The sequence below is a fragment of the Erinaceus europaeus genome, unplaced genomic scaffold (genome assembly GCF_950295315.1).
Source record: "Erinaceus europaeus unplaced genomic scaffold, mEriEur2.1 scaffold_659, whole genome shotgun sequence".
Classification (NCBI taxonomy): domain Eukaryota; kingdom Metazoa; phylum Chordata; class Mammalia; order Eulipotyphla; family Erinaceidae; genus Erinaceus; species Erinaceus europaeus.
The window spans coordinates 1-11,754 of record NW_026647227.1 but is presented as its reverse complement, the minus strand read 5'-3'; the positions used below and the strand labels follow the sequence as shown (position 1 = coordinate 11,754).

The 11,754-nt window shown below is 47.9% G+C and overlaps 1 protein-coding gene across 1 annotated transcript; it reads right to left on the bottom strand.

Annotated features, from left to right (window-relative positions):
- Positions 1–3,280: 3,280 nt before the first annotated feature.
- Positions 3,281–11,750, bottom strand: LOC103120741 (protein spire homolog 2; the record flags this gene model as incomplete). Its single annotated transcript, XM_060183839.1, has 7 exons — positions 3,281–4,192; positions 4,486–4,601; positions 6,350–6,377; positions 7,684–7,751; positions 7,870–8,004; positions 11,215–11,336; positions 11,552–11,750. Coding segments are annotated over 7 exons (891 nt in total), but the record flags the coding sequence as incomplete, so codon positions are not given.
- Between the last annotated feature and the right edge of the window lie 4 nt (positions 11,751–11,754).

Genomic DNA, 11,754 nt, shown 5'->3' with positions numbered 1-11,754 from the left:
TGGCGCGGAGCTGGCCTGTAGCGCCTGCGCGCTGCGACTGTCCGCGACTTCCCCTCCGGTTCTCGGTTGGCGTCAGAAAAGTTGCGGCAAAGTCCCTGCGAGTTATCGCGCGAGTTGGACGCTCCGGGTTGCATCAGACCCCCGGGCGGTTGGGCTAGACCCGGTTCTTGGAGTGAGGCGGATACCTGTAGGGCTGTGCAGCAGGTGATTGCTGCAGATATGTGCAGGCTCCATCCAGCGCTCTTCCTCAGTCCACCGCCTACCTCCCCTAGAAGGGAGCTCCGAGCCGGGTGACATCCCAGAGCCCCTGAGCCACTTCCACGTGTGTCTGATCCATGGGGGAAAATTCGATTTAATTACCGATGACCCGCCCCCAGCAATTCTGAGATGGAGCCCTCCTTGAGGTCTAAGGACTCTCTAGGGGGGTCAGCGGAATAGCTCACTCTGCTTTGCCATGTGCATGACCCTGGTTCAAGCCTGGCCCCCACTGTATTAAAGGAAACTTCGGTGCTGTGGTCTCTCACTCTGTCTCTAGCGAAAAAATAAACTCTCTTTAGGGGCTAGAGTCCCACAGCAGATGTGAAGGTGTCTCACTCATCCTGGGAGACTGATACCCCTTTTTACAAGTAGGTTTTGGCCCTGGGGTCATCTACAATTGCTTTTAGGTCTGTGAGTCCACAGAGTTCAAATGATAAAGACAGAGACCAAGGAGGAGGAGCTGGGACAGGGTGGTCTCGAGGACCTCATCTTATCCTTCATGGGTCTGATTGTTCCTCACTTCAGTTGGAAGTGTTTCCGGAGTGCACTTGCAATGTGCCATGCTACCAGTCTGCCGGTCTGGCTACTAGGGTACTGGGAAATTCAACAGAGCTGACACACAGCTCCTGCCTCAAGCCCCTTGCATACCCTGCATACTCCAGCTGGAGTGCCCTAGGACATCCCATCACAACCACCAAGGCAGTTACTGAAGAGTTACGCTCAGCACATGGAGGGTCTCTCCCTTCTTATTCTGACTGTTCAGTACTACTGCTAGTGACTGAATGAATTATGTGTTACTTAGTGAAGTAGAATGATACGCAGGCTTCTTCTTTGCCTGTTGGTGGAAACGCAGAGTCACCCTGAAACTGTTTTCTGCTGTGTGCTGCAAGAGACAGTAGTGTGGACACTGAACATACAGCGTTAGGCTGCACATGAACAGCGCCTTCCTTGAACAAGGAGCTCTGAGCATGAGTCCACCGACCCCTCATCCCCTTTCCCATTCTGCTGAAGGCATTCTCAGTAGGATGAGTCAGTTCCAGAATAGGTGCCCCGATTTTCCAGATATGAACCAGGTGAAGTGGAGGGAGGGGTTGTGCAGCAGCTCCTGGTCTCAGCTTTCTATGTCAGGGTCTGGGGAGTTGCTCTGCAGCACCAAGGACAGCGGCAAGAAGCTGGAAGTTAGTGGAGCTTGCGACTGCCTCTGTCTGCAGTCCCCAAAGTTCTTTTTTTCTTTTTTTTACTATTTTCATATGAACTTTTTTTTCTTGCCATGCAACCTTTTTTAAAAAAAAATCTTTATTTATTGGATAGAAGCAGCCAGAAACTGAGAGAGAGGGGGGTGGTAGGGAGAGAGAGAGACACTTGCAGCACTGCTTCGCGACTTGTGAAGCTTTCCCCTGCAGGAGGAGACCAGGGCCTTGAACTTGGTTCCTTGTGCATTGTAACGTGCACTCATCCAGGTGCACCACCACCTGGCCCATGGACTTGTTTTCAAGCATGCATGTGTACATTAGAACTAGGTCTCCCAGGGAGTCGAGAGCAGGTTAAGCACATGTGGCCCAAAGCTCAAGAACTGGCATAAGGATCCCGGTTCCAGCCCACCCCCCTCCCCCGTTCCCTACCTGCGGGGGAGTCGCTTCACAAGTAGTGAACCAGGTCTGCAGGTGTCTATCTTTCTCTCCCCCTCTCTATCTTCCCCTTCTCTCTGTCCTTTCCAACAACGTTGACATAAATAACAATAAAACAAGGGCAACAAAAGGGAATAAATAAATATTTTTTTAAAAAAAAGAACTAGGTCTCCTAGGGCCAGGCAGTAGCACAACTTGTTGAGCACACACATTATCACATACAGGAACCCGGGATCTCCACCTGCAGGGGGAAGCTTCACAAGCAGTGAAGCAATGCTACAGATGTCTCTTTTTCTCTCCCCCCCCACCCCCAACTCCTCTTTTTCCTATCAAATAAAAAAAAAAAAAACAGGGTCTGCCTCCATTGGAACTGTGGCTCATTTCCTCACTCATGGAATAAGAGCAGTGACAACAGCACTTTCTCTCCAGCACCTCCTAATTCCCAGGTGCTCTCTCCCTGCTGGCCCTGTGGCCAGTTTCCTTACCCTCAGTTCCAATCTAGTTTCAAAATAACACTATTACTCCTGAGGCCAGGCTGTGGTGCACAAATTACCAAGTACCAAGGCCCCAGGCTTGAGCCCCTGCTCCCCACCTGCAGAGTATCTGCTTCATGAGCAGTGAAACAGGTCTGCAGCTGTCTGTCTTTCCCTCTATCTCCCCCCACCCTCACCCTCTCTCAATTTCCTTCTATCCTAATGAAAATAAGGGGGGAAATGGCCGTCAGGAGTGGTGGATTAGTAGTACCAGCACTGAGCCCCAGTGAGAACCCTGGTGGCAATTAAAACAAACAAAAAACACTATTACTCCCTGCCTGCTAACAGGTGCTGAACCCAGTAATTTTTTTATTGGATGTTCTAACTTTTGTGTAACTGGACATCATGAACTCCATATAGTGAAACTATCCACCCTACAGGTCCATGTGTTATAAGTTCTGTCTTTTAGGTCCCTTCTAAGCCATGTCTGGGAGGCAGGCACTGGAGCCTTGGCTTGATCTCAGGCAAACTACTGATATATCTTTGGCCAAATTCTTTCACCATTTTGAACCAATTTCATCACCAGTGACGATGACAGAAGCCACTCCCCAGCACTTGTGGGCAACCTAAATCTGCAGGAGTTCCATTTCCCGGAAGAGTAGGTGAAGCTGCTACCACTCTACTGAGGCAGGAACAGGGCTCTTAGGATGAGGCTGAAGGATCCTCTGCTGCCCATGCACTGGCAGCCACTGTTCTACATGTAGCTCTGATAGTCACAGGACCAGGACACCAGACTGAGAGTCAGATTTCAAGTGTGGAGTGGGTCCCCTGACTGCACCCAGGTGACAGGTGGGTCCTCACAGTACTCCCGCCCCACAGCACCCACTGCTGTGCTGACAATTCTCAGGCCACACCTCAGAAGACTGTGAGACCATCTTTATTAGGCCAAGAATGACCATGTGTACAGATTTACAGAGTTCTTGCTGGTGCCAGAACACCACCATTGATAGCCCACCCCTGCGCCCGTGTATGTGAGGACAGCGCCCACCTGTGGCAGGTGACTGGGGAGCAGATGCCAAGCTGGGAGGCAGTGAGTAAGTGAGGCCTTGGACCTTCCAGCTGGAGGGAAAGGGTGCCTAGGATGCTTGCTGGGAGATATTCAGTGCTTGCAGAGGCTCCCCAGGTGCCTCTAAAGCTCACAGCCCCAATAAGCATCCAGACAGAGCTCCCATGATCCCAGGAATCTGGATGGAGTCTCCCTCAGATATACAAGAGAATTAGTACAGGGTGAGGGCTTCCCAAGAGCCCCACCACCTGGATCCTCTGCTCATCCTCCAACTCATCTTTCTTCCTATCCAAGTGAGAAAACCCCTTCCCAGTCCATCCCCTGCACAACCCAAGGGATCCTGAAAGGAAACTGCCTCCATGGTAAACCTGGCCCATATGAACCTGGGGCAAGAAGGCGTATAAATATATAGGCTGTGTGTATATTACATAAACATATCTATATATATATATGTACATGTATACTCAGGAGGGGCCTTTCTTGGCCTCATCCAGGACTAGCCCAGCTCCTCCTAGCAGGCCTCTGCCTGAGTAGTTAGGGGCTGTCATTTGAAGTCCAAAGTCCAGGTACTGGGGACATAGAGGGACTGAGTCTGGCGTGTGCGCCGTGGCGTTGAGTTGAGGGCGTCCACACTCTTGCGGCTGGAGCGCACCACATCGGCCACAAAGCTGGTGCAGTCACTGCAGACATCCTTGAGGACACAGCCATGGGTGTATATGTGTGGGAATGCTTCCTCCACACTCTGCCACTGGGGCCCCTGCAGGGACCTGAAGGGGAAAGGGCATCAGGGGGGACCACCCCTTCACTCCACAGCCCACACCTCAGCAGGTGGAGGTTTACCTAAACAAGTCAAGTTTATCCTGGCAAAGTTCTTAAAGAAGAACCTGTGTCCAGACATGTCTCCACCACAAAAACTTTCCCAGACCTATGAGAAGGTCTGTTTCAAACAGCTACTCTGGAGTCCCATTTCTAAGGGGTATCCCAACAAAGAGAGACCTGTTCCTATTCCCATGTCACTGTCATGCCAAAATAGTGACATCAGCAAGGAAAAAGAACGTACTGGAAGATGTCTCTTCTCTGTGCTGGTGTGGCTTTGGCGGTTGACACCCTCTGAGGACTCTCAAAGCCCAGTGTGTAGACGGGGATGTGTGCAAACTTCTTAGAAGGCATCTTCATCTATGACACAGAAAGGGATGGAGGTATGGGCAGGCACCCAGAAGCAGAGCCACAGCAAGCAACCTCTGAATGCCATCTCTTCAGATCATGTGCAGCAGGGACCACACCGGAGTTCACCACCTGCCCTCCATGCCCTCTGACCTACTCCTTGCCCACCCTACACTCATCCCACCTCCTTACTCTCTACATCAGCTGTCTCCTTTTCTTACCTGGACAGGTGCTTCCTGGTGGTTTTAGAACCAAGCCATGTATGCAGTCAACACTTACTATGAGGCAACACTGATCAGGCTTGAAAATAGTGGTGATGCAGCAGATAAAGACTTGGACTCTCAAGCACAAAGTCCCAAGTCAATCCCCAGCACTTCATGTGCCAGAGTGATGCTCTGGTGTCTTCTCTCTCTCTCATAAATAAATATTTTAAAAGAAAAGGGGGGTGGGTGGTGGTGCATCTGGTTAAGTGCACACATCACTATGTACAAGGACCTGGGGCTTAAACTCCTGCTCCCCACCTTCAGTGGAGAAGCTTCACAAGTGGCAGTACAAGTACCGCAGGTGTCTGTCTCTTTCTCTATCTCCCCCTCCCCTCTCAACTTCTCTCTGTCCTATCAAATGAAGGAAAAAAAAAAAAAAAGCTTCCAGGAGCTATGTATTCATCATGCAGGTACCAAACCCCAACAATAACCCTGGTAGCAATAAAAGTAAATAAATAAAAATAGAGAAAGAAAAAAAGAAAGAAGAGAAAATAGTGGTGGTAAAATTAGCACTTAGTAGATTCTTATTTTGGAGCTGAGGTGCAATGGGGTGATATACTTCTAAATATTATCCTTGCACTTCTATGTATAGCTGGATGTGTGCACCACCTTGAAGTGCCGTAAAGAGCCTCTCCCAACACTCACAGAAGTTGTGTTAGGAGGAAGGCTTATTGAGAGTGACACTGCCAGGAGTTGGGGGTCTTACATGTTCTCAAGTTCATCACCCTCAGATTGATTTTTCTTAATATTTGGATTTTCTTTTATTTGGTTTGTTTTTTTTTTAAAGATTTTATTTATTTATTAATGAGAAAGATAGGAGGAGAGAGAGAAAGAACCAGACATCACTCTGGTACATGTGCTGCCAGGGATTGAACTCAGGACCTCATGCTTGAGAGTCCAGTGCTTTATCCTCTGCACCACCTCTTGGACGGGTTATTTATTTTTTAATATTTTTATTTATTATTGGATAGAGACAGAGAAATTGAGAGGGGAGGGAGAGGTAAGAGAAACACAGAGAGACACCTGAAGCCCTGTTTCACCACTCATGAAGCTTTCCCCCTGCAGTTGGGGATCAGGGGCTTGAACCTGTGTCCTTGTATACTGTAATGTGTACACCAGAGCTTCTCCCAGTGCCAGAGCAATCCTATGTGATACTGGGGCTTGAACCTGCGTCATACAAGTGGCAAAGCATACATCCTATCCAGTGAGCTACCTCTTGGCTCTTAAGTGAAGGGTTTCTTGACATTGACCTACTAACAAGGAATATGTAAAAACCTAGGAAGTGGCACTGTGGATAATCTGCTAGAGTGATGCTCTGGTTCTCTCTTCTCTCATATATAAATAAAAACCTACTGTCAAGAAAAGTGTAGGAGTGGTTGTGCCAGAAGAGAGGGATGACTGATCAGGCTGCATCTTCTAAGAAGGGTGACAATCTTTTCCACCCTGGCCCCTCACCACTCAGACCCCAGGACCCCTCAGAGTCCCAAATGTCATCACCTTGATGCTGCAGGAGCTGCAGACGGCTCTGGAAGAAAAGAAGGGTATCAGCTATCAAGAGGTTCACAAAGACATGACTGCTTCTGGATCCCCTCCTACCCCACACACCTGACTGACCCCCAGATACTGCAGTGCTTGACTTTCATGTTACTCTCTAGTACTGGTTTTCTCCTGATTCGTATGTACACACAAATTACTGCTGCCCCTCTCGGCTCTGAGTTTCTCCTGCTTTCCATTCTTGTGTATACCTGGCACATCTCCCTTCAACGTACCTTCTGAGCCGAAGTCTTGATTGAGGTACTCAGTTTAAAAAAAGCAATTATTTTGGGAGTCGGGCGGTAGCGCAGCGGGTTAAGTGCACATGGCGCAAAGCGCAAGGACGGGCATAAGGAATCCCAGTTTGAACCCTCGGCTCCCCACCTGCTGGGAGTTGCTTCACAGGCGGTGAAGTAAGTCTGCAGATGTCTATCTTTCTCTCCCCTTCTCTGTTTTCCCCATCTCTCTCCATTTCTCTCTGTCCTGTCTAACAATGACAACATCAATAACAACAACAATAATAACTACAACAATAATAAAAAAAAAACAATAAGGGCAACAAAAGGGAAAATAAATAATTTAAAAAAAACAATTATTTTTGTTTATTCCCCATGCCAGGTTTCAAAAGTAAGTACCTTCTTATAGATGTTTAAACATCAGAATTATAATTTAGGAGCCAGGCAGTGGAACACCGAGTATAGCATACACATTACCATGTATAAGAACCCAGGTTTGAGTCCCTACCCCCCACTTGCTGGAGGGACTGCAGATGTCTATCTCCCTCTCTCCCTCTCTGTCTGCCATCCCCTCTCAATTTCTCTCTGTCCTATCAGGTAAAGTAGGAAGATTTAAAAAACAGGTTCACTCAGGACCAGAGATTTCAGGGACTGAGGCCACTGTGGGGCTTATCCTATCTGCTTTCTGTTTGTTGTTTCATATCTAGTATTTTAAGTATCATTGTTTCATATGTTGGGTTGTCAAAAAAAAAATCACAAGGTATTTTTCTATGCAAAACTATGTCATGATTTTTCCAACAACCCAACAGTTTGTTTTTCTACTGTTTTTGGTATTCCAGGTAAATATTACCTGGTCTGATGTCTATTACTCCACCTTGGTCAAAAAGTTATTCAATTTGAAATTAAATTTAAATTATTTTTCTTTGATGCACTGCCCTTGTCTCAAGGTACATGATGGCCACTTCCATACTCACAAAACTCTACTGGACAATGCTGGCCCCAGCTCCCTACTTCTCATCCCATCTTTTTCATAGTCACAGTGCTTAATTAGGGAAGGCTTACCTCTTGCAGAAGAGACAGGTGGATGGCCAGGAGAATAGTGGAAATTTGGTCCGACAGCAGCAGCAAATCTGTAAGGAAATGCCTGGTGAAAGCCCAAGTGTCCAGAATTCTCCAATCCTGGCCTCGTCAACCTACCCCCAGGGCTTTTGGCTCAAGAGGGGTCAGTACAGGGTCCCAGTCCCTCACCTTTCCCTTTTTCAGGCTGCTGACAAGCTCCTTATTCTGCAGAAACTTTTCCATCTCGGCCTTCACCAGCACCCTGCGCACATCAATGACCTCCTCCACTGTCAGAGCAAGGCTTTCCACGGGATGGCTGAACTCCTGGGGCAGAGCGTCCAGAGGTGCTTAGTCAGGGTCTCCCCATAGTCTCTCTGAAGACGCTCACAGCTCCAAGCCTCTGTCTTTTTTTTCCTAGAGGGGTGAAGTTCTGGCTTCTGGTGAGAGCGGTTTTTAACCTGAAGCTCTGTCTGCCTCAGAGGCCATGTGCAGAGCCACTACACCAGTTCAGCACTCTGTAAGCCTCAGTCTTCACAGGCCCATAAACTTCCTAAAATGTTCTGTTCTCTACACCAGTTCAGCACTCTGCAAGGCTCAGTCTTCACAGGCCCATAAACTTCCTAAAATGTTCTGTTCTCTACACCAGTTCAGCACTCTGTAAGGCTCAGTCTTCACAGGCCCATAAACTTCCTAAAATGTTCTGTTCTCCCATTATCCCTGCTCAGGGATCTCTCTCTCTCTCTCTCTCTCTCTCACACACACACACACACACACACACACAACACACACACACATACTCCCCAGGGGTCATGCACACACATACCCTCAGGTGAGGTCCTGCAAGCAAAGCCTCCCTAACACTTGCTACCTTCAGCCCACACCTACCTTTGCAACAACTGTCTCCACCTTGTCCCCCACATGCAAACACATACACTGCAGCTGCTCAAAGCCAAGAAGGACCTGGGAAGCCTCCTGCCTCACTCCAGAGTGCATGTCCAGTGGTGCTGAGTTTGCCCATTGGTACATACCCCGGGTTGTCCTCAGGGCTTAGCAGAGAACTCAGCCTCTGAAAGCCCCATTTCCTCCTTGTAAGTGAGATGACACAAAAGCTTTTCATGCAATGTCTGTTACCCATAGTTTAATTTGTCTGTTGTCACTAGAGGAGGCAACAAAACCTCCCATGTTATTTTCAGTAAGTCATCCTAACTAGCATTGCTGAGCATGTTACAGCTGATTTAGGGTAGCATCTGGGACCCCAGTTCTCCACCAAGACTGGGAGCATCCAGGTTCTCTGTTGGTTTCTAATAGTCTGGTGGTACTGCTTCCACTCCCAGTAAAAGCCCCCCTGATAGCACATGTGCCCAACACCTCTCATGTTGGGTCCAGAGGAACCACAGCCTGCTCCCCAGCATGGGAAGCTTGACTCAAGTGCAGAACTCAAGACAAGAAGCAAATCTCAAAGAACACTCTGGAAATTTCACATGCTACAATTTTAAAATTTTATTTATTTTTATAATTTTTATTTATTTGCTTATTCTCTTTTGACCTTGTTGTAGTTATTGATGTTGTCATTGTTGGGTAGGACAGAGAGAAATGAAGAGAGGAGGGGAAGACAGAGAGGGGGAGAGAAAGATAAACACCTGCAGACCTGCTTCAACGCTTGTGAAGTGACTCCCCTACAGGTGGGTAGCCGGGAGCTTGAACTGGGATCCTTATGCCAGTCCTTGTACTTTGCGCCACCTATGCTAAACCCACTGCACTACCACCCATCTCCTCAATTATTTATTTATTTATTTATTTATTTACCAGAGCACAGCTCAACTCTGGTTTTGGTGGTGCAGGGGATTACACCTGGGACTTCAGAGCCTCAGGTATGAGTGTCTCTTTGCATAACCATTATGCTATGTATCCCCACCCATTCCAAGAAGTTTCATAAATGGTAAAGTAGTACTGTGATATCTCTCCTCTCTCCCATTCTATTAGAAAAAAAAAATCCACTGATATCATTGCTGGAAAAGCCCCAGCAAAAAGCATAGAGGCAGAGAGAGAAAAAAAAAAAGTATTTGACATTTATTCATATTCACTTCAAGAATTGGGCCTTGAGTTTCTCCTCTTAGAATGGGTACAGTAACTCACTAATAATGAACAGATTAAGGGGAAATGACAATATGTTACTTCTGAGACTTGGGTATACAAGCACTGTGGCTTCTGTTATGTTCTGTCTTGGACCATGTGCTCTCAAGGAAACTGGCACCATAGAGCGAAGACAGCCCTGTACAGAGATCTACACCAGAGGAATTATAGGCCTGGGATATGCCAGGAAGCCACTTAGAGCTGATGCCAGTAAGCCCCTTAGAGCTGGACCCACTAGCTCTGGTAAAAACCTTCCCACAAGACAACAAATTTGCTCTCATCCAAATGCAACCTCCCAAGACTCTGAGTCAGAGTATCCAGCTGAGACAGCCTGAGTTCCTGACTCCCAGAAACTTGAGATGACAAAGGGATGCACTGGCATAAGCAGTAAGTTTTGGGGTGATTTTTTTAAAATTTATTTCTTTATTGGGGAATTAATGTTTTACATTCAACAGTAAATACAATAGTTTGTACATGCATAACATTCCCCAGTTTCCCATTTAACAATACAACCCCCACTATGTCATTTATCATCCTTCATGGGGTGATGTTTTACACATCAACAGGTAACTAATAAGGACTCAAAGGGGAATTATCCCCTTTAGTGGGGGAGTATTAATTTTCATACAACCAGGACTGGACAGAGGTGTATCCAGCTGAGTGTACACATTACCATGCATAAAGATGTGGGTTCAAGCCTCCCAGTCCCCACCTGTAGGGAGGCAGTGTCACTAGTAGTGAGGTCAAGCTGCAGCTATGTCTTTCCCTCTCCTTCTGTATCTCCCCTTCCCCTCTCAATATCTCTGTTCTATCAAATAAATTGTAAAAAAAGAAAATAAAAAAGTCTCAGTACCTGGTGTTGATATAACACTTGTACATAAAAAGAAAAAAAAAGATTTGTATTTATTTACTCATGAGAGAAAGAGGGGAAGGGGGTAGGATACCAGAGCATCACTTGGCACACGTGATCGTCCCCCAATAAAAGCTGTCACAGTACACAGCTGCCCAGGCACAGGGCATCCAGATATCTGTCCCTCTGGACCCATGGAACTGAGAGCTACAGGTTGAGGAGACAGGAAAAAGACTTTCATGACTGAGGCACCAAAGGTCCCATGTTCAATCCCCAGAACCACCAGAACTGCTCACTCGCGCGTGCGCTCTCTCTCTCTCTCTCTCTCTCTCCATATATATAAATATATCTGAGAGGTGCAGGGGAAGTGAGTTCTATCTCTGACCTGGGGCTGCTGAGCCCCAAAGGCCCAGCAGGTGGCAGCAAAGACCAGCTTTCCTAGGATCTGACAGAGACGGCCACACCCACCCATTCCTGAACTGGCTGGCACCTACCTAGTCATGGGGATGTACCCCAGCCCCCATGACAGATGACAATGTATCCTCACTCACCAACCACCGGTGATTGGCATCTGGGGCAGGAGAGGCCTCAGACCTGTCCTTCACTGCACTTTGGTTGCTGCAAGGCAGGGAGCTGGGGTCAAGCCGGGACTGGACACTCACAGGGAGGGGACCTGGAGGGAGAACACAGAGGCCCTGTCAGGACAGCTGGCAGGAATTACTAATAAAAGAGAAGTTTTTAAGTTATAACAATGGGGTTGCCTGTCTGAGGTTGTGGGCAAGCACCTCAGGAGCACCAGCCCTGGTTAACTCAGGATGCTGTCTGCTGGGATGGAGAGGGCCAGGGTACTCCAAATGGAATGCAAGGTGAGTGAGAGGTATGACTTGCCCTGCTCCTGTGTGCTTGGCCGCCAGGTGTGTGCACTGCTGGCTCGGGGCCTTGATGATTCCAAATCTGGTGGTGGAAGGACTGACTGGAGGCCCGATGTCATTTCACTCCGAAGCTGGGCCAAGTCATGCTCTGAGAAAGAGCGGTCCCGCTTCAGTGTCACCTCCCCACATGGAGACTCTTCTTCCTGTGGACACAGCAGA